This window comes from Scomber scombrus, chromosome 9 (genome assembly GCF_963691925.1).
Source record: "Scomber scombrus chromosome 9, fScoSco1.1, whole genome shotgun sequence".
In the NCBI taxonomy this organism is placed as follows: Eukaryota; Metazoa; Chordata; class Actinopteri; order Scombriformes; family Scombridae; genus Scomber; species Scomber scombrus.
In genome coordinates, this window is record NC_084978.1 from 1,245,907 (window position 1) to 1,265,343 (window position 19,437).

At 36.3% G+C, this 19,437-nt stretch overlaps 1 protein-coding gene across 2 annotated transcripts; it reads right to left on the minus strand.

Annotated features, from left to right (window-relative positions):
- Window positions 1-2,538: 2,538 nt before the first annotated feature.
- Window positions 2,539-17,981, minus strand: LOC133985537 (ubiquitin-conjugating enzyme E2 2-like). 2 transcript variants are annotated; one of them, XM_062425208.1, is made up of 8 exons: window positions 17,630-17,981; window positions 9,330-9,393; window positions 9,184-9,215; window positions 8,925-9,002; window positions 7,396-7,501; window positions 6,752-6,845; window positions 4,956-5,006; window positions 2,539-3,314 (listed from the first exon to the last, which is right to left on the minus strand). In XM_062425208.1, exons 1-7 carry the CDS (start codon window positions 17,651-17,653, stop codon window positions 4,958-4,960), a joined length of 447 nt encoding a protein of 148 aa, XP_062281192.1. In that variant the 5' UTR covers window positions 17,654-17,981; the 3' UTR covers window positions 2,539-3,314; window positions 4,956-4,957. The 2 variants fall into 2 exon arrangements, with proteins under 2 accessions (XP_062281192.1, XP_062281193.1); XM_062425209.1 differs by lacking the exon at window positions 4,956-5,006.
- Between the last annotated feature and the right edge of the window lie 1,456 nt (window positions 17,982-19,437).

A 19,437-nucleotide genomic window follows, 5' to 3' on the forward strand; every position in this document is an offset into this window, starting at 1 on the left:
GTTTGACATAACACAGAAAAGTGTGTTGTTAACCACCCTGCCAAATGTGAATGATTAAAAAAATCGCCAAACATGTGAAATTAGGCTTCAAAGTTGTGTAAAAATCAGCCTCTGTCTCAAACGCTGTGGGCGTTCCCGCCGAATTCGCAGAAGCCCCGCCCCCTACCGAGTGTCACCTGTCAATCAAAGTCACCACCTCTGTGGGCGTTCCCGCCGAGTTCGCTGAAGCCCCGCCCCCTAACGAGTGTGACCTGTCAATCAGTCACTACATTTACCCTAAACATGGACGCTGTGGGCGTTCCCGCCGAGTCCGCGGAAGCACCGCCCCCTACCGAGTGTCACCTGTCAATCAAAGTCACCACCTCTGTGGGCGTTCCCGCCGAGTTCGCTGAAGCCCCGCCCCCTATCGAGTGTCACCTGTCAATCAAAGTCACCACCTCTACCCTAAACATGGATGCTATTGCTGAGAGCTAGCTTGGTTAACTGACAAAATAGAACAGACAGGAATCAGCCAATCACAGAAAAGTAGGTCAGTTTCTGCCCAGCAACAGGCTGTCAAGGACAGCAGAGGTTCTACGGTTGCTACGGCGATTTGAGAATCTGCTTGGAAAAAATTCTCAAAATGCCCCAGAATTTGGCTTCTGACAAGGTCCCGAACAATTGCAAACTGTGAGAAAACCGTAACTCTTGTCCAAAAACCGAAAACACCGTGAGAGACACAGAAGCCGGCAGATTCTGACAGTGTTTATTTTATTCAGATATTCCTTAAAATGAGCGCGTAAGCTCAGTACGAAGACAGAGTGAGATTCTTTTGAGAAAAAAAGACGATTACATTACAGTCAATGGGGAGCGAGACAGGTATTGCCGCCGGTCTCGGCCCCCCCGTTTAAATTTTGTGCAGACCCCACCTGTCAACGTCACATTTTATAAATGCCAACACCTATGTCTACATTTTGACAAGAAATTATTTGTCTCCTTTTCACGGTTTGGTCGTGAGCTCAAGTTAAAAATAAAAATTAAGTTCATATTTTACTGCTTCTCACACTCAAGCTAACTGACGCTTCCACTCTAACTTTGAAGAAAAAGTGATTTCCACTCCTCGTTTGACTGCTCATAGTTTGAAAAGTTTACATGTTATGTAAAAACTGTTTGGTGTTTTGGAGAGAGCACAAGTTTTCCTCCGTTTTAAAGTTTGAATCACATTTCTACGTGCAGGTATGAGAGAGCTAGGTGAAATTTTGTGGTTTAAAAAAAAAATTCCCATTCATTTTAATGGAGAAATTTCCCGGTATTTTGGGAATAACTTTTGGATTCTGGACATTCTGAATAATAGCACCCATCTCCCGATCGAGCCGCACGTTTTGATGTATATATTGTCGGGGTTTTCTCAAAGCTGTGGGAGGAGTTACATGCCGAAATTTGGCGGAAGAATAAAAAGAAAAAAAATAATAAGTATGGTGAAGAATAACTGCCCCGAGGCACTAATAATGATTATTTTAACTTCATTAAATTTAGTTGTTTGGTTCATAAAATGTGGATCAGTGTTTCCTTAAGTCCAAGATGACGTCCTTAAATGTCTTTTTATGTCCACAACTCAAATATATTCAGTTTACTGACATAGAAGAATAAAAGAAACCAGAAAATATTCACATTTAAGAAGCTGGAATCAGAGAATTTGGACATTTAGACATTTAGGGAGGGAGCTGGAGCCTGATTGGCCACTGCTGAGGATGGCCGAGGACGCTGCTAGTAAACTGCTGCCAGGTATGAACACACACACAGAAACATACACACGCACACACTGAAACACACACACATACACAGCAGGTACACACACACACACACACTGAAACATACACGCTCTAGAACCTATATTTGACCATTGCTGTCCATCTGTTGCCATGGCTACCAGGTCTGTGTGCGATCCACCTGGCGGTCCTGGCCAATCAGCTGACGTCTCTATAACAGAGATGATATTTATATCTCCGCCCTGCACTGTACAGTTCAACTTGTGCTCATTAATTGGTTGTATTGTTATTTTTTAAATAAAAAAAATTGTCTTTTTTTTTAATGTTTCGAGTGTGATGAAGTTTTTATGTTCAGTGTTGATTTATTTATTTATTATAATAGTTTAGATTATTTCTAACAACTTTTAATTGAAATAAACACATTTATATCAGTGGTGATTTCTGTTCATGGAAGTGATTTAAATATTATGGTTATTAAAATATTCAGAAAAACAGGGAAAAATATTCAGAAAAACTAGAAAAAATTATTTAGAAAAACGGAAAAAATTATTCAGAAAAATAGGGATTTTTTTTTTAAACAGTAAAATTATCTCGTTAATTTGGAAAAAACAGCTTTATTTTCTTCCAGTGAATGTAATACACTTCCATAGTAATGAAATCAGCATTAATTAAAGTGTATTTATGTGTAATATATCGTTATTAAAAGACAGAATATTCAGATTTTCCTTTTTATTTTCCAGAGCTGTGAAACTAAATTACAGTTTTAAACAAAACGAGACGACACAAGATGCAATTTGTTCAACTTTATTGAGAAAAAGAAACAAACATCAGAGCTATTAGTTGATCGATCAGCCGTTGAGAGCTTTAAGTTTCATCTTCAGTGCAAAAAAGAGGAGAACAGTGTTGTGGATGATGGATGAACTAACGGCTCGCTCGTCTAAAAACAAACCAAAAAAAACAAAAACATCATAATAACAAGAACAGAAAAACCTCCAAGAAAAAAGAAAAGAAAGCTGTCATCACTTCTTTTTTTTTCTTTTTTAAACTCTGTTCTCAGCAGCACATTATTAACCAATCACTGACATGCATTAAATTATTTATTCATATTATCCTGCAGCTTTATTTTTTATTATTTATGTCTTTATTGTAACAGTTGTCTGTTCATTCAGGGTTTTTGCAGTTGGCACATTGACAGCTCCGAGTCTTCAGCCCTTCGCTTTGTTTTAAATCAACAACAAAAACAACAAAAAGAGATCAAGTTTAAAAGCATTTTTTGGATGAATTTAAGATTGAAGTCGAGGATGGGGACAAAAAACGAAATGTGAACAAATTGCTGTTATTGGCAGATGAAGGAGGGAGGAAGGGGGGAGGGGGGGCAGGAGGAGGGAAAGGGGGGCGAGGAGGAGGAGGAGGAGCGGGGGGGGGGGCGCGATGAGAAAAATAAAAGTTAATTCCAGCAGGAGAAGGATCACATGATCTCATGATGATCACATGATGATCACATGATGATCACATGATGATCACATGGCGTATTTCTGAGTCCAGTCCTGAGCTGTCTTGTTGTACCTGCGGACGTCAAAACACACGACGGTCACATGATCAGCTGGTTAGAACAGGAGGGACAGGAAGATGCCATGCACACACACACACACTGTAACGCACACACACACACTGTAACACACACACACACACACACTGTAACACACACACACACACACACGTTACACACAGCTTCATTATCAGAGCCGTGGCATAAAGAGCAGCAGGACATCTTGACTCCTTGTTTCCACCGGGCTCGTATGTGCTCCGCCCCCCCCCCTAAATTTAAATTAAGCTGCACTCTTAATACAGTCATTACGGCTCAATCAGGTCCAAATGAGCCTTTAGGTTACCATAGTTACTGTAGTAGCACCGATTTTGTTAACTTGCTCAAATTAGAATTTCAGCATCTTTATTTATAATCAAGTCTGTTGATTATTGGCTTTATTTATTCTTTTACTTCCTTTTATTGTCTGTTTGTTGCTTTTTTACTGTTATGACACATTGGGATCAATAAAGTGACTATATCTCTGTCTGTCTCTCTATCTCTCTCCATCTATCTATCTATCCATCCATCCATCCATCCATCCATCCATCCATCCATCCATCCATCCATCCATCCATCCATCCATCCATCCATCTATCTATCTATCTATCCATCCATCCATCTATCTATCTATCTATCTATCCATCTATCTATCTATCTATCCATCTATCTATCCATCTATCTATCTATCTATCTATCTATCTATCTATCTATCTATCTATCCATCTATCTACATATCTACATATTTACATATCTACCTCTCTCTCTATCTCTCTATCCAGTTGATTTGGTCATGTGTCTTTGATGTTCATGCTTCTGTTGTGAGTCAGGAGGCTCCGTAGTTAAATAATCTCTTAATTTGTTGGTTTCATTCATATTTCTTTCTGTAATAAGATAATGGGTCGTCTTATTTTGAAAATCAGCAGGATGCTCTTTGCTGTTTCTGTGTGTCGTTGAAGCGTCTGATGTTAAATAATGTTTTAAATAAGAGAGGTGATCACACTGATTGATCAGTAGAGGAGCCGAACCGAAGCACATCTGAACCCGGTGGAATCAAACCTTCAGGCAAACTAAACTAAACATTCAGCACATTTTTTATTTTCATTCATAAACACAAAAAACCCATAAATTAATACTTTATAAATGTTTCCCTTCAACAAAACACCGTCCTGCTGCCAGAAACACTGAAGCACCAGACGTAGATTCATCCGCCGCTGAAAGTAGTCCCCAACGAAAAAAGCTCTATTTCATTATTATACAAAAAACACTATAATTATATTTATTATATATATTTAAGAGGTAAATGGATGAGGAGGGGTTGTGTTCATGTGTTTATTTATTTGACAGCAGGTGAATATTTGGGTTGTAAATACATTGGTGAGTTTTAATGGATATATTTAGTAGTAGGACCGTTTAACACTATTATTCTCATTCTGTTTGTTTTCTTTATTTATCTGTTTTTATTCTTCATGTTATTATTCTTCTTATCCTCATACTTTCCCTCCCGTTAGCTTTAAAGCAGCAGATTAGTTTGAATGATTTGATATGTGATTTAAACACAGAGTTAGTGAGCAGCAGTAAACATGGAGTCATGCTTTACATCAACGTGCTTCACATCTTACCCTCACAGCATGGCGTACTTCTCTGTCCACTCTCTGGCTAGTCTGTTATACCTGAGACATAAAACCTGCTTCAGTACAGCTCAACTTTAGACTAAAACCTGCTTCAGTACAGCTCAACTTAAACTAAAACCTGCTTCAGTACAGCTCAACTTAAACTAAAACCTGCTTCAGTACAGCTCAACTTAAACTAAAACCTGCTTCAGTACAGCTCAACTTAAACTAAAACCTGCTTCAGTACAGCTCAACTTAAACTAAAACCTGCTTCAGTACAGCTCAACTTAAACTAAAACCTGCTTCAGTACAGCTCAACTTTAACTAAAACCTGCTTCAGTACAGCTCAACTTTAGACTAAAACCTGCTTCAGTACAGCTCAACTTTAAACTAAAACCTTTAAACTAAAACCTTCAACTTTAAACTGAAACTAAAACCTTTAACTTTAAACTAAAACCTTTAACTTTAAACTAAAACCTTTAAACTAAAACCTTCAACTTTAACTAAAACCTTTAAACTAAAACCTTTAAACTAAAACCTTTAACTTTAAACTAAAACTAAAACCTTTAAACTAAAACCTTCAACTTTAAACTAAAACCTTCAACTTTAAATTAAAACCTTTAAACTAAAACCAACTAAACTCTTAGTCACTTTATTTTTAGACCAACGAGTGATGTTTGATTCAGTTTGATTCAGTTTGATGTTTTTAGTTTTGAATGAATGAAAAAGATGAAAAGTAAACAGCTGTTTGTCTTTAAACCAGAGGATCTGCTGAGTGTTTCATTATTTCTGCTTTAAGAAGCTGAGCTGCAGAGATTAGTCCGTTAATCTGAGTTTAAATGTTTAGTGGTTTTCTGTCTTTCAGGTTGTAGATGAGACATTTAACCTTTTACATTTAAAGCTGTAAAAACATTAAATATTTCTTATTAACCAGACTTCTCCTAAAGTGACCCTCAGCTTTTTAATGTTTGTGCAGCTGAAACATTTTTATTTATGCAAAAGTCAAAAATCAGCATTAAACGTGTTGTATTCTTCATTTTCTATTAAATGTTTCCTGGACTATAAAACAGTGAATAAGATGAATCAAACATGTTTTAGTAACTGATGGAGCAGATTAATTATGAGTCAGAATATGAACAGCATGTAAACAGTTAATGATGAAATCTTTGGATTCTGAGAAACTACGACGAGAATTTCTTAATATTTTATAAACAGAATAAAACCGAACTGTGTTTTAAACAGTAAATAAACATTTATCATCTTAATGTGGAATCAGATTATCTTTGTTTTATGAATGAAGAGTTTCTGTTTAAATGTTTGTGTTTATAAATGAATATCTACTGGTGCATTCACATAAACCAGCATGACTCTCCCAGAATTAGACAGGGACTCATACACCAGTGTTTACGGTAATTAATGTTTAAACTGCTCCAATCAGACTCACTGATCTAATCTGTGATAAACATGTTGTAATTATTGACTCTCTGATTAATTATGATCAGGTTTCTGAGCTGTTTAAAACATGAAGAGACTCAGCTGACTGTTAGAAGACAAAGAAAAACAGCAAATCATCAAATTTAAAAAGTTTGAACCAAAAAAAGAAAAAAACCGGATTAATAAAAACGTTTCTGATCAACCGATGAATCAATAAGTGGACAATGAGCTGCAGCTCTGCACCTGTCTGCTGCTGACTCACCTGATCGGACCTTTGATATCAATCAGCTGATCAGTTTACGTGCTGCTTTCAGGATCATTAGTTCAAATATAGTGACTGAAACCGATCGTTGTTATTGATCAGGACTCACCTAACAGGGTCTGTTTTGTAGATGCGGGCGATCTCTGGCACTAACGGGTCGTCAGGGTTCGGGTCACATAACAGAGAACAAATGGACAAAAGGACTGCGGACAGGAAACACACAGAGTTAAAATGTGAATATAAACATATGAATAACTTGCACACATTCATCAAATTTATGCTTTTAATCCATTTAGAGAGAATATATTAGAGGATTATGGCAAAAATGTCTAAGTGGTGTAACCATAAAAACTTTGTATCAAATAATTCAACTTGCTTAAAAACAGTAAATTGTCAATAAAACACCATATCAACTAGTTTGGCATGATCTTACATTATAACTTTATATTAAATAAAGGTAATGGAATACAATTGTTCTACATATTACATTTACTCTGGTTACCATGGAGACCAGGAAACATTTACATGAATCACAGCAGCTCCCCCTGCTGGCTATGATCTGAATTTATTCATGTTTCTAAACAACATTAAAGATTAAATTACTAAATATGAAGATGAAATGAGTCTTTTGTTGCCTGTGAAGTGAAAAACTACCAGAAACAGAAAATGAATTCAAAGATCCACATCCAGCAGACTGATCATTTATTTCTGTTTAAATACTTTTTATTTTAATGTTAGTCTCCGTCTTCTTACCTTTAGAGATAGTTAATGCAGGAGACCACTGTGATCTCAATATATCCAAGCAGATGCTGCCGTTACTGTTAATATTTGGGTGATAAATTCTTGTTGTGAAGGCGACCTGAAGGAAGAGAAAAGAGACGACAGATCAGATCAGAGACACTTTAAAAAGGGGAAGTTCAGTTATTCAGCGTCTTAAATCAGCAGTCAGGTGATCAGCTTCTATTGATCATCAGTGTGAGTTAGTAGATGATCAGCTTCTATTGATCTTCAGTGTGAGTTAGTAGATGATCAGCTTCTATTGATCTTCATCAGTGTGAGTTAGTAGATGATCAGCTTCTATTGATCATCAGTGTGAGTTAGTAGATGATCAGCTTCTATTGATCTTCATCAGTGTGAGTTAGTAGATGATCAGCTTCTATTGATCATCATCAGTGTGAGTTAGTAGATGATCAGCTTCTATTGATCATCATCAGTGTGAGTTAGTAGATGATCAGCTTCTATTGATCATCATCAGTGTGAGTTAGTAGATGATCAGCTTCTATTGATCTTCATCAGTGTGAGTTAGTAGATGATCAGCTTCTATTGATCTTCATCAGTGTGAGTTAGTCATATCAAGTGATATCTGACACATTTACAGTCTTCTTAGCATCAGATTCCCTCTTAGTGTTTCCCTGTTGAACTGTGGTGTAACCATAGTAACACAAAGACTTTGCTACTAAAAACACTGAAGATGAAGATTAAGACTCATTCAGACGCTGAAGCTTCATATTAGCTTCAGATTAAACTTTTAAATACATTTTTAGCAGCCGATCACGTAAGAACAACCGATAATATAATAAAGCCGATAAAGTAATAACTTGCCACTTTATGTCCAATAAATAAAACTTAAATAAAGTGATATTCGTATATTATTACATTATCAGCAATAACATAATAATCAGCCAAGGGCAAAGAATTATGACGCTATTGGCAAGTTGTTACGTTATCGTTACCAGATTACGTTATGGGACGTTATTACATTAAAAAACGGTCAAAATTGTCACGTTACTGGCCGTTATGTTATCTGCTCCAGTTATTACATTTGTATTTTAGTTTTTTTTTTACCTAGCCAATAACGTAATACGTTATTACATCATTGGCAAAAACGTATTACGTTATTGGCAAGTTGTAACATTATCGGCTGTTATTACGTTAAATAAAACTAGCAAAATTATTACGTTATTGGCTATTATTAACTTATCGGCTGTTATTACGTTAAAAAAATTGGCAAAATGATTACGTTATTGGCAAGTTGTAACATTATCTGCTTTTATTACGTTAAAAAACTTGCAAAATGATTATGTTATTGGCCGTTACTACAATATAATTCCATTGTAAGTTTATTATGAAGGGATCTAATGGTCAGTATGAACAGGAGGAATCATTACACACATAAACACACTTCCTGTTACTTTGGAGAAGTGACTCCTGGTTTAAGACACATTTGGAAAGATTGAGTCTTTTTTTAGAAAAGGACTGAAGAAGATTTTGGGTTTACTGACCTTGGGTGGTTTGAAGGGATAATCTGTAGGAAAATGAATGGTCAAGAAAAATACTCCACCCTGGTAGGGACTGTCAGGCTGCAGCAGGAAACACACAGAGAGAGAGAGAGAGAGAGAGAGAGAGAGAGCAGTGTTACATATAAACATCATAGAAACTGATATATAATGTTTTAATATTATAGCAGAAACTCTTTCCTACAAACTATAACTGTTAAATTAAACATCTGATAAGATTAAAGAGGATCAGTTTGATACTTACAGGCCCCATTATAGTAGCTTGCCAATGAAACACTGCAGGAACAGAAACAGGTGTTAATGATGAATATTTAAGACTGTTTCAGTGATTCTCAGACAGGCTCAGAGTTTCATGTTTTTATGTTTTTATATGAGATGAAATCATCTTACTGTCTTCACCGACGGGTCCGGCGGAGCACTGAGCCGGAGGATCTCTGGACAGATCAGTTAACTCCTGAAGAAGAAGAAACAAACAGATGATTAAGATCTCAGGTTTATTTTCTGGCTTCTACGTTTCATTAATTTACAGTTTTTAAGACTAAAACCATCAGAGAGAGTCTCGTAGAACGGTCACTTTTGTCCAAAATCAAGCTCGAACCAATACGAAGTGTCGCAACTCTCAGATTCAAGCTCTGTGTATCGTTGGTTCATTTGAGCCGCTACATGTTTGTCTGAATGTAAAGTGAAGTTATAGCTGGGCGATACCGACAAAATCAAGTATCACGATATATTTGACCAAATACCTCGATATCGATATCGCAACAACAATGTAGAGACGACTCTCGATGCTTTCACTAAATATTTGCACAATTAAATGTTTGATAAATAATCATCAGTAATGTGGATTTAATGAAAAAATTGGTAAAAAGTAAATAACAGAACAGCTAGAACAGTCTGTTAAGTTCAGAGAATTACATACTTTACAGTAATTCAGCATTTAAATATTACGATATCCTAAATCTAAGACGATATCTAGTCTCATATCACGATATTAGTTATAATATCGATATATTGCCCAGCACTGAGTGAAGCTTTGTGTTGTTACTGGGCAGCAGAACAGCGCTGCCTCCAGACTATCAGTTACATAATAAACATGAATGTATTATTTTATTAAGCGTCCTCCTGCTGTCATCAACGGATAGAAACCTAAATATTTCCTCACACTGCTTCTCAGATGATTCAGGGTCATAATTATCTGATCTGCTGCTCTGTGTGTCTTCATTTCGTTGGTTTAGTTTACAGACGGTCAGAGGACGGACCTATAACCTATGAAGCATTTAGAGCTCCCCCTGCTGGCTGAGATAAAAACAACAACAACAAACAACAACAACAACAACCAGTCCAATGCGCTACGTGATGTTTAAAAATACGAATGGGTTCATTATAGTTCAAATATGCAGGAGGTCAAACATGAGGCCCGTGGGCCAGAACCGGGCCGCTGAGGCGTCCAATCTGGCCCACTTTCCTTCCTGTCTTCTTTTCCTTTTTCCATCCTTCCTTCCATCTTTCCAGTCTTCTTTTCCTTCCTTCTATCTTTCCTGCCTTCCATCTTTACTTCCTGTCTTCTTTTCCTTTTTCCATCTCTCCTTCTTTCTTTCCTTCCTTCCTCCCTTCCATCTTTCCTTCATGTCTTTTCCTTCCTTCCGTTTTTCACTTTCTTTCTTTCTTCCATTTGTCCTTCCCTCTTTTTACTGATCTGTCCCACATGAGATCAGATATCTTTGTATGTGACTCTTGAACCAACAGAGTGTGACATCACATATTAATCAGTGTTTGATTATCAGAGAGACTCAAAGGTTTATTTATCAGATTAAACATCGTCATGTCTTCAAACCTGCTGCCTACATTACCCACAATGCAACTGCAGACTCTGGTGTGTTACGTCTTAAAATTAACGAGCAATTATTATTTCATAATCAAACAATTGTTAAAGTCAAAATGAAAAATATTTGTGGTTTATTTTCTGTCTTATATGACACTGAACTGACTGTTAGATTTGTTTACTAGTGCTGGGAATTAAATAGATTTTATATCGATATCGTGATATGAGACTAGATATCGTCTTAGATTTAGGTTATCGTAATATTGCGATATGTCAGTGTTTCTTTTCCTGGTTTTAAAGGCTGATTACAGTAAAATATGTTCTGTTATTTACCTTTTACCCACTTTATCATTACATCCACATTACTGATTATCAGAAATCTCATAGTGTAAATATTTAGTGAAAGCTTCGACAGTCGTTTTTACATTATTTGTTGCCATATCGATATCGAGGTATTTGGTCTAAAATGTTGTGATAGTTGGTTTTATCCATATCACCCATCTCTGACTTTGAAGGATAAACTAATGAATGTCCCTGAACAGGATGTAAGAGAGTGAACATCAACAGAAACCAGCTGAGCAGCTTCTGTCAGCGTTAACTGTTAACGCAAATAAAACTAAACAACTTCAACATGATCCAAGTCCGTCTGTTTATGTTCAATCAGCAAACAGACGGATCAGTGTTCAGGTCACGTGATCAGTGTTCAGGTCACGTGATCAGTGTTCAGGTCACGTGATCAGTGTTCAGGTCACGTGATCAGTGTTCAGGTCACGTGATCAGTGTTCAGGTCACGTGATCAGTGTTCAGGTCACGTGATCAGTGTTCAGGTCACGTGATCAGTTTTCAGGTCACGTGATCAGTTTTCAGGTCACGTGATCAGTGTTCAGGTCACGTGATCAGTTTTCAGGTCACGTGATCAGTGTTCAGGTCACGTGATCAGTTTTCAGGTCACATGATCAGTGTTCAGGTCACATGATCCTTCCTTTCACCTGAAACACTAAATTAATATTCATTAAATTAATTGATTGATTAAGTTATCAATGTAACTAATGTCTATCTGATTGGAGGGATTGAGTCAGCCCTTTTCCAGTTTCTGTCACAATAAGAGCTCTGATGGTCCTTCACAATAAGAGCTCTGATGGTCCTTCACAATAAGAGCTCTGATGGTCCTTCACAATAAGAGCTCTGGCAGTCTGTGTTTGTACAGGACCTTCACAATAAGAGTGTGTGTGTGTGTGTGTGTAGTGTGTAATGTGTGTAAGTGTGCAAAATATGTGTGAAATGTGAAATATTTGTGGCTGTGTAGTATGTGTGTGTGTTATGTGTGTGTAGTGTGTGTGTGTGTAGTATGGGTGTAATATGTGTGTGTGTAGTGTGTGTGTGTGTGTGTGTGTAGTATGTGAGTGTGTGTGTAGTGTGAGTGTGTAGTATGTGTGTGTGTAGTGTGTGTGTGTTTGGTATGTGTGTGTGTGTGTGTGTATGTGTGTGGTGTGTGTGTGTAGTATGTGTGTGTAGTATGTGTGTGTAGTGTGTGTGTGTAGTATGTGTGTAATGTGTGTAGTGTGTGTGTAGTGTGTGTGTGTATGTGTGTAGTGTGTGTGTGTATGTGTGTGTATGTGTGTGTAGTGTGTGTGTAATGTGTGTAGTGTGTGTGTAGTGTGTGTGTAGTATGTGTGTGTGTGTGTGTAATGTGTGTAGTGTGTGTGTAGTGTGTGTGTAGTATGTGTGTAATGTGTGTAGTGTGTGTGTAGTATGTGTGTAGTGTGTGTGTAGTATGTGTGTGTGTGTGTGTGTGTATGTGTGTGTGTGTGTGTTACAGAGGGAAAGGTCAGCAGACAGTAAATATAAAGTGTGTCAGTTCATATAAGTGAAGCGTGTTAGCAGCGGAGTTAGCAGCAGTGTGTTAGCCTCAGTTAAGGTGGACTGACCTTTAAGGTGGACCAGCTATTCTCAGCAGCTCTAAAACAGAGAACTGCTGCTGTTTACATGATTATAATCTGAATATTTAGAGTTTTTAGACTAATTAAAACATCTGAAGTGACATTTTTTAAACTTCCTCACATTTTACAAAGCAAACAGTTAACTTTTAAATCATTTCACAGATTACATTTATCATAAAATAACAATTTAAAGATTGAACTTTAGAGTCAAACTTCAGCAGGTGAGACATAAATCAGATTTTTTTTTTATGTCCATGTGAGACAAACTGAGACACTCGGAGCTGTTATTGATGTGTAAGCAGCAGCTCTATTTTTACTCAGAGTCGAGGGGACAGATCAGGATATAGCTGCTGCTGGGTGGGGGGGTTGGGGCGGGGGGGGGCACACAGGGCTGCTTATAGGACGAGGCGGTTTGTATTTCCCTGAAGTTAAACTGGTATGTGACACACAGGCTGGACGCTCAGGGCTCAGCTTACAGCAGCAGAAAGTTTCCCAACAGCAGCCGAAGCTCTAAAGATCAAACATGACTCATTATATAGTTATTCATTATTATTTATAAAGGATTTCACTTGGTTCTTTCATACATTCACTGATTATTTAGGTTGTTTTTCACTAAATATGTCCCTTTAAAAACTGTTTTAGTTCATCTGTACAGTAAACTGAGCTGTAATCTGTTATTATTGATCAGAATTAAAGGTAGATCAATATATCGTTCAGCTGATATCAATATTTGATATAAATGTTGGTATTGTGCTATCACTGATATATCAGTATCTACGTATATGTTCAACGATATGTACTGATATATATATTTAACATGATGTAAGCAGCATTAATAATGTAGTGTTGGTAAAATGATGAATTCATAAATCAGTTAAACTAGATTTAAAAGCAGCATCAGGTTTGTTAAAATGTACATTTAGTATTTTGTTGGTTTTATATCATTTGAAATGAAAATGATAAATATTTTATCACCTACAGTGTATTTAAGTGGACTTATACTAATAATAAATTCATTTAAAAACATCAAATGAAAAGAAACTTTCTGTATTTCTACATTTAAATTTTAAATTATTTTGTCAATATTGAGCAGTTTTTTATGAAACAATACTGCTTACACCAACCTGACACTCGGTTGCATCACATCTTTGACCCGCATACATAAGTTAATACACATAAAGACATTTTCTTGTTTTTTTCATCCTCTGACAGTACATTTAAAATAAATCTGAAACTAATGATTATTTTCAATTTATCTGGTGATTATTTTTAAGATGAATTATTTGTTGTTTGGATTATAAAATGTCAGAATATGGTGAAATGTGTTGATCATTGTTTCCAAAAGCTCAATTCTACAGAAACTAATGAATCAACTGAACATCTAACGAGACACTTTCTGACACTTTATGAACCAAAACTACTAAATCAATTAAATCCAGAAGATAACTGTCAGATTAACTCAGCTGCAGCTCAAACAATATTTAATCTACTTATTTAATTTCTCACAGTTTGAATGTATTTGTTCATCAGACACCATTAAAAGATTAAAAAGATAATCAGACAATAAAATCTGATTCTTACAAGAAAAATGTCACAAAGACGTCGATCTGTTAGATATAAGAACATCATGTACTTTTTAAATATCGTCTCCATTTGGATTAAAATAGACACATTTTAGTTTTATATGGATTAATCTGAGAAGAGCTGAAAAGTACTGCAGTATTATAGTGATGTAGTATGCAGTATTACAGTAAAAGGACTGCAGTATTATAGTGATGTAGTATGCAGTATTACAGTAAAAGTACTGCAGTATTATGAGTGATGTAGTATGCAGTATTACAGTAAAAGTACTGCAGTATTATGAGTGATGTAGTATGCAGTATTACAGTAAAAGTACTGCAGTATTATGATGTAGTATGCAGTATTACAGTAAAAGTACTGCAGTATTATGATGTAGTATGCAGTATTACAGTAAAAGTACTGCAGTATTATAGTGATGTAGTATGCAGTATTACAGTAAAAGTACTGCAGTATTATAGTGATGTAGTATGCAGTATTACAGTAAAAGTACTGCAGTATTATGAGTGATGTAGTATGCAGTATTACAGTAAAAGTACTGCAGTATTATGAGTGATGTAGTATGCAGTATTACAGTAAAAGTACTGCAGTATTATAGTGATGTAGTATGCAGTATTACAGTAAAAGTACTGCAGTATTATGAGTGATGTAGTATGCAGTATTACAGTAAAAGTACTGCAGTATTATGAGTGATGTAGTATGCAGTATTACAGTTAAAGTACTGCAGTATTATAGTGATGTAGTATGCAGTATTACAGTAAAAGTACTGCAGTATTATGAGTGATGTAGTATGCAGTATTACAGTAAAAGTACTGCAGTATTATAGTGATGTAGTATGCAGTATTACAGTAAAAGTACTGCAGTATTATGAGTGATGTAGTATGCAGTATTACAGTTAAAGTACTGCAGTATTATAGTGATGTAGTATGCAGTATTACAGTAAAAGTACTGCAGTATTATAGTGATGTAGTATGCAGTATTACAGTAAAAGTACTGCAGTATTATAGTGATGTAGTATGCAGTATTACAGTAAAAGTACTGCAGTATTATGAGTGATGTAGTATGCAGTATTACAGTAAAAGTACTGCAGTATTATGAGTGATGTAGTATGCAGTATTACAGTAAAAGTACTGCAGTATTATGAGTGATGTAGTATGCAGTATTACAGTAAAAGTACTGCAGTATTATGAGCGATGTAGTATGCAGTATTACAGTAAAAGTACTGCAGTATTATGAGTGATGTAGTATGCAGTATTACAGTAAAAGTACTGCAGTATTATAGTGATGTAGTATGTAGTATTACAGTAAAAGTACTGCAGTATTATGAGCGATGTAGTATGCAGTATTACAGTAAAAGTACTGCAGTATTATGAGTGATGTAGTTAAATGAAATATTGGATCATTTTAACATTTATTGAAATGAAAGCATGTGAGAAGTTTAGAGGAGCTGTTAACAACTCATGAAATGTGAGCCGACTACACACTGCTGTCTGGTTTCATCTTTAACAATGTGTTGTATTTATAAAGCTTGTTATATTATATATATATTATATTATATTATATTTTCCATTGTGTCAAATCTGCATCTGAAAAGTAACTAAAGCTGTCAAATAAATGTAGTGGAGTAGAAAGTACAATATTTCCCTCTGAGATGTAGAAAGTAGCATCACATGGAAATACTATGGTAAAGTACAAGTACCTCTAACTGTACTACAGTAAAGTACAAGTACCTCAAACTGTACTACAGTAAAGTACTAGTACCTCAAACTGTACTACAGTATAGTACAAGTACCTCAAACTGTACTACAGTATAGTACAAGTACCTCAAACTGTACTACAGTAAAGTACAAGTACCTCAAACTGTACTACAGTAAAGTACTAGTACCTCAAACTGTACTACAGTATAGTACAAGTACCTCTAACTGTACTACAGTAAAGTACAAGTACCTCAAACTGTACTACAGTAAAGTACTAGTACCTCAAACTGTACTACAGTATAGTACAAGTACCTCAAACTGTACTACAGTATAGTACAAGTACCTCTAACTGTACTACAGTAAAGTACAAGTACCTCAACATTGTACTAAAACACAGTAGTGGAGTAAACATCAGAATAATATTTAGTGACGGTAAAGTTGAAAAGTTAAATTTGAGGGTAAAAACAGTTCAGAGTGAAACTGGGAACTGAAAGTTGACCGTCGGCCAAAACAAAGTCTGATCAACATGTTTCCTAAAATATGAAGATACGAAGATTAGAGACTGGAGCTAAAACAGTAACAGTGTGTGTGTGTGTGTGTGTGTGTGGGGGGGGGGGGGGGGTTAAACACTAAATACAGCATTAAATAACATCCAGCTATATTAATCGTGTAGTATGTTTGTGTGTAATGTGTGTCTATATTAACACAACCTACACACATACACACACATATACACAGATATACACACATATACACACACATATACACAACCCTTCTATAAACTAACATCCCTAAAAAACAATACACAAAACAACCAAAAACCAGAGAAAGGGTGTGTAGTGTGTGTGTGTATAATGTGAACGTGTGAGTGCATGTAATATGTTTGTGTGTCATGTGTGTAGTGTGTGAGTGTATGTAATATGTGTGTGTAATATGTGTTTGTCTGTGTGTGTGTGTGTGTGTGTGTGTGTAGTGTTTGAGTGTAAGTAATATGTGTGTGTGTTTATGTGTGTGTAATATGTGTGTGTGTGTGTGTGTGTTTGTGTGTGTCTGTGTGTGTAGTCTGTGTGTGTAATATGTGTGTGTAATGTGTGTGTGAAATATGTGAGTGTGTAGTATGTGTTTGTGAGTACATGTAATATGTGTGTGTGTGTAGTGTGTGTGTAGTATGTGTGTGAGTATATGTAATATGTGTGTGTAATATGTGTGTGTAATATGTGTGTTATGTGTGTGTGAAATATGTGAGTGTGTAGAATGTGTTTGTGAGTATATGTAATGTGTGTGTGTGTGTAGTGTGTGAGTGTGTGTGTAGTATGTGTGTGAGTATATGTAATATGTGTGTGTAGTGTGTGAGTGTGTGTGTCTATATTAACACGACACCACACACACACACACACACACACACACACACACACACACACACATACATACACACATACATACATACATACTACACACACATATACACAACCCCTTCTATAAACAAAAAGAGAAATAAATGTGACATCATCATCATCATCATCATGAGCAGCTGTTCACTGAGGCTAACGCTGCGAGCTAACAAGCTAACAGCGCACACACACAACATATTAAAAAACCAAACATATTAAACAAACTGACTGGAATTAAACATTAAAATAAAGATTGCGTTACCTTGGAGATCCGTTTTAAAGCCATTGTGTCTGCGTGAAAGCACCGGCTGTCGAGGAGGAGGAGGAGGAGAAGGAGGAGGAGGAGGAGAAGGAGGCCAGCTAACTAACTAGCATCTAGGATTCTGCTTGCTGTTTGGATTGCAGCGCTAAGCTAACAGGCTAATCTGCACACACACAACGGTTATAAACTATCTTTGTTTTTATACTTTAGATTTTAATCTGCGTCTTTTTTATTTTTACCGACTACCGGCTCACTCTGTCAGCCTCTTGACTTCAGGCTGGCACTCATATAACAGACCGGACGGCTCAAAATGTCTTCCGTTACACACCGAGCAGCTGTCATGCACCGGGAGCAGGAGGTCTCACTCTGACGCTGTTTCCAGGGACAGAGAAGGAAGAGTAGCATGAGGTCTCACTCTGATGCTGTTTCCAGTGACAGAGGAGCATGAGGTCACACTCTGATGCTGTTTCCAGAGATAGAGGAGCAGGAGGTCTCACTCTGATGCTGTTTCCAGAGATAGAGGAGCATGAGGTCACACTCTGATGCTGTTTCCAGATACGTATGTCTATGGAGCACACAGCAGCAGCTTTATGTTGCTTTAGTTGCTTCCGTGTAGACTTAATGAGAGATTTTCTTTATTTCCATCTTTACATTAAATCAACTCTGATCCTGATCCACTTCTAAGACATCTGGAAGTCTTTTATTGAGAAGTAAAGATAGTTAGTTTTCTACATTGAACAAACACAATGTAGAAAAAGATAAGTTTGGTTTAACTTTTTGTGAATAGATATAATCTTAATGTTTCTCTCAAAGTGTGTAGCGGAGCAGACAGAGAGTGGGTGAAGCTACTGATGTTTCTTAAGAAGCCTTTATTACTTATGTTCACCGTTTCCTTTGCTTTGAACATTAATAATTATCCTTTTCTTTTCTTCCAAAACACCGTAAGAGCTACAGCAAAATAAATCAACAAATAAATAAATGAGCGTATATAAGACACAAGCACAAACATCAATCAGACTCCATTAAAATGTACAGATAGGCATCAATAAAAACTTTCACTAACATATTTATCATATAAAATCACAAGAAACGTTTTAACATTAGCATTTAACCGTTATTCATTCATCCGTTGCCTTCAACCGTTATAAATGAGTCTAATAAAACCCAAATATGACTTAACATAAATATATTATATTTACACTATTAATAAAATACAGCAAAACAAACAATACCTGGTTCCCTTTCCGGCTAGGTCGCTTGATCATAAATGTAAAACCTTTTCATAAATAATAACTTCATAATCTTTCCTTAACACTGTTAACTGACGGGCCCTTTGCGTTGTCAAGGCAACGTCTCCAAGACAACCGTTGCGTCCACTTCCTGTATTGCTCATGACGCCTTCACAGTAAAAGATCAAAAACAAACGGGCACAGGAAGTGGATAAGAGAACTAAATGATCCACTTCTAAGACATTTGGGAAGTTTTTTATTGAGAAGTAAAGACAGTTAGTTTTCTACATTGAACAAACACAATGTAGAATAAGATATGTTTGGTTTAATAAGTCGAAAGAGGACTCAAAATTCAAGTTTTTAAAATAGATATAACCTCTTAATTTTACTCTCAATATATGTCTATGATGTGCTCTCTCTCCTCTCTCTCTCTCTCTCTCTCTCTTCTCTCTCTCTCTCTCTCTCTCTTCTCTCTCTCTCTGTCTCTCTCTCTCTCTCTCTCTCTCTCTCTCTGTGTCTCTCTCTCTGTCTCTCTCTCTCTCTCTCTCTCTCTCTCTCTCTCTCTCTCTCTCTGTCTCT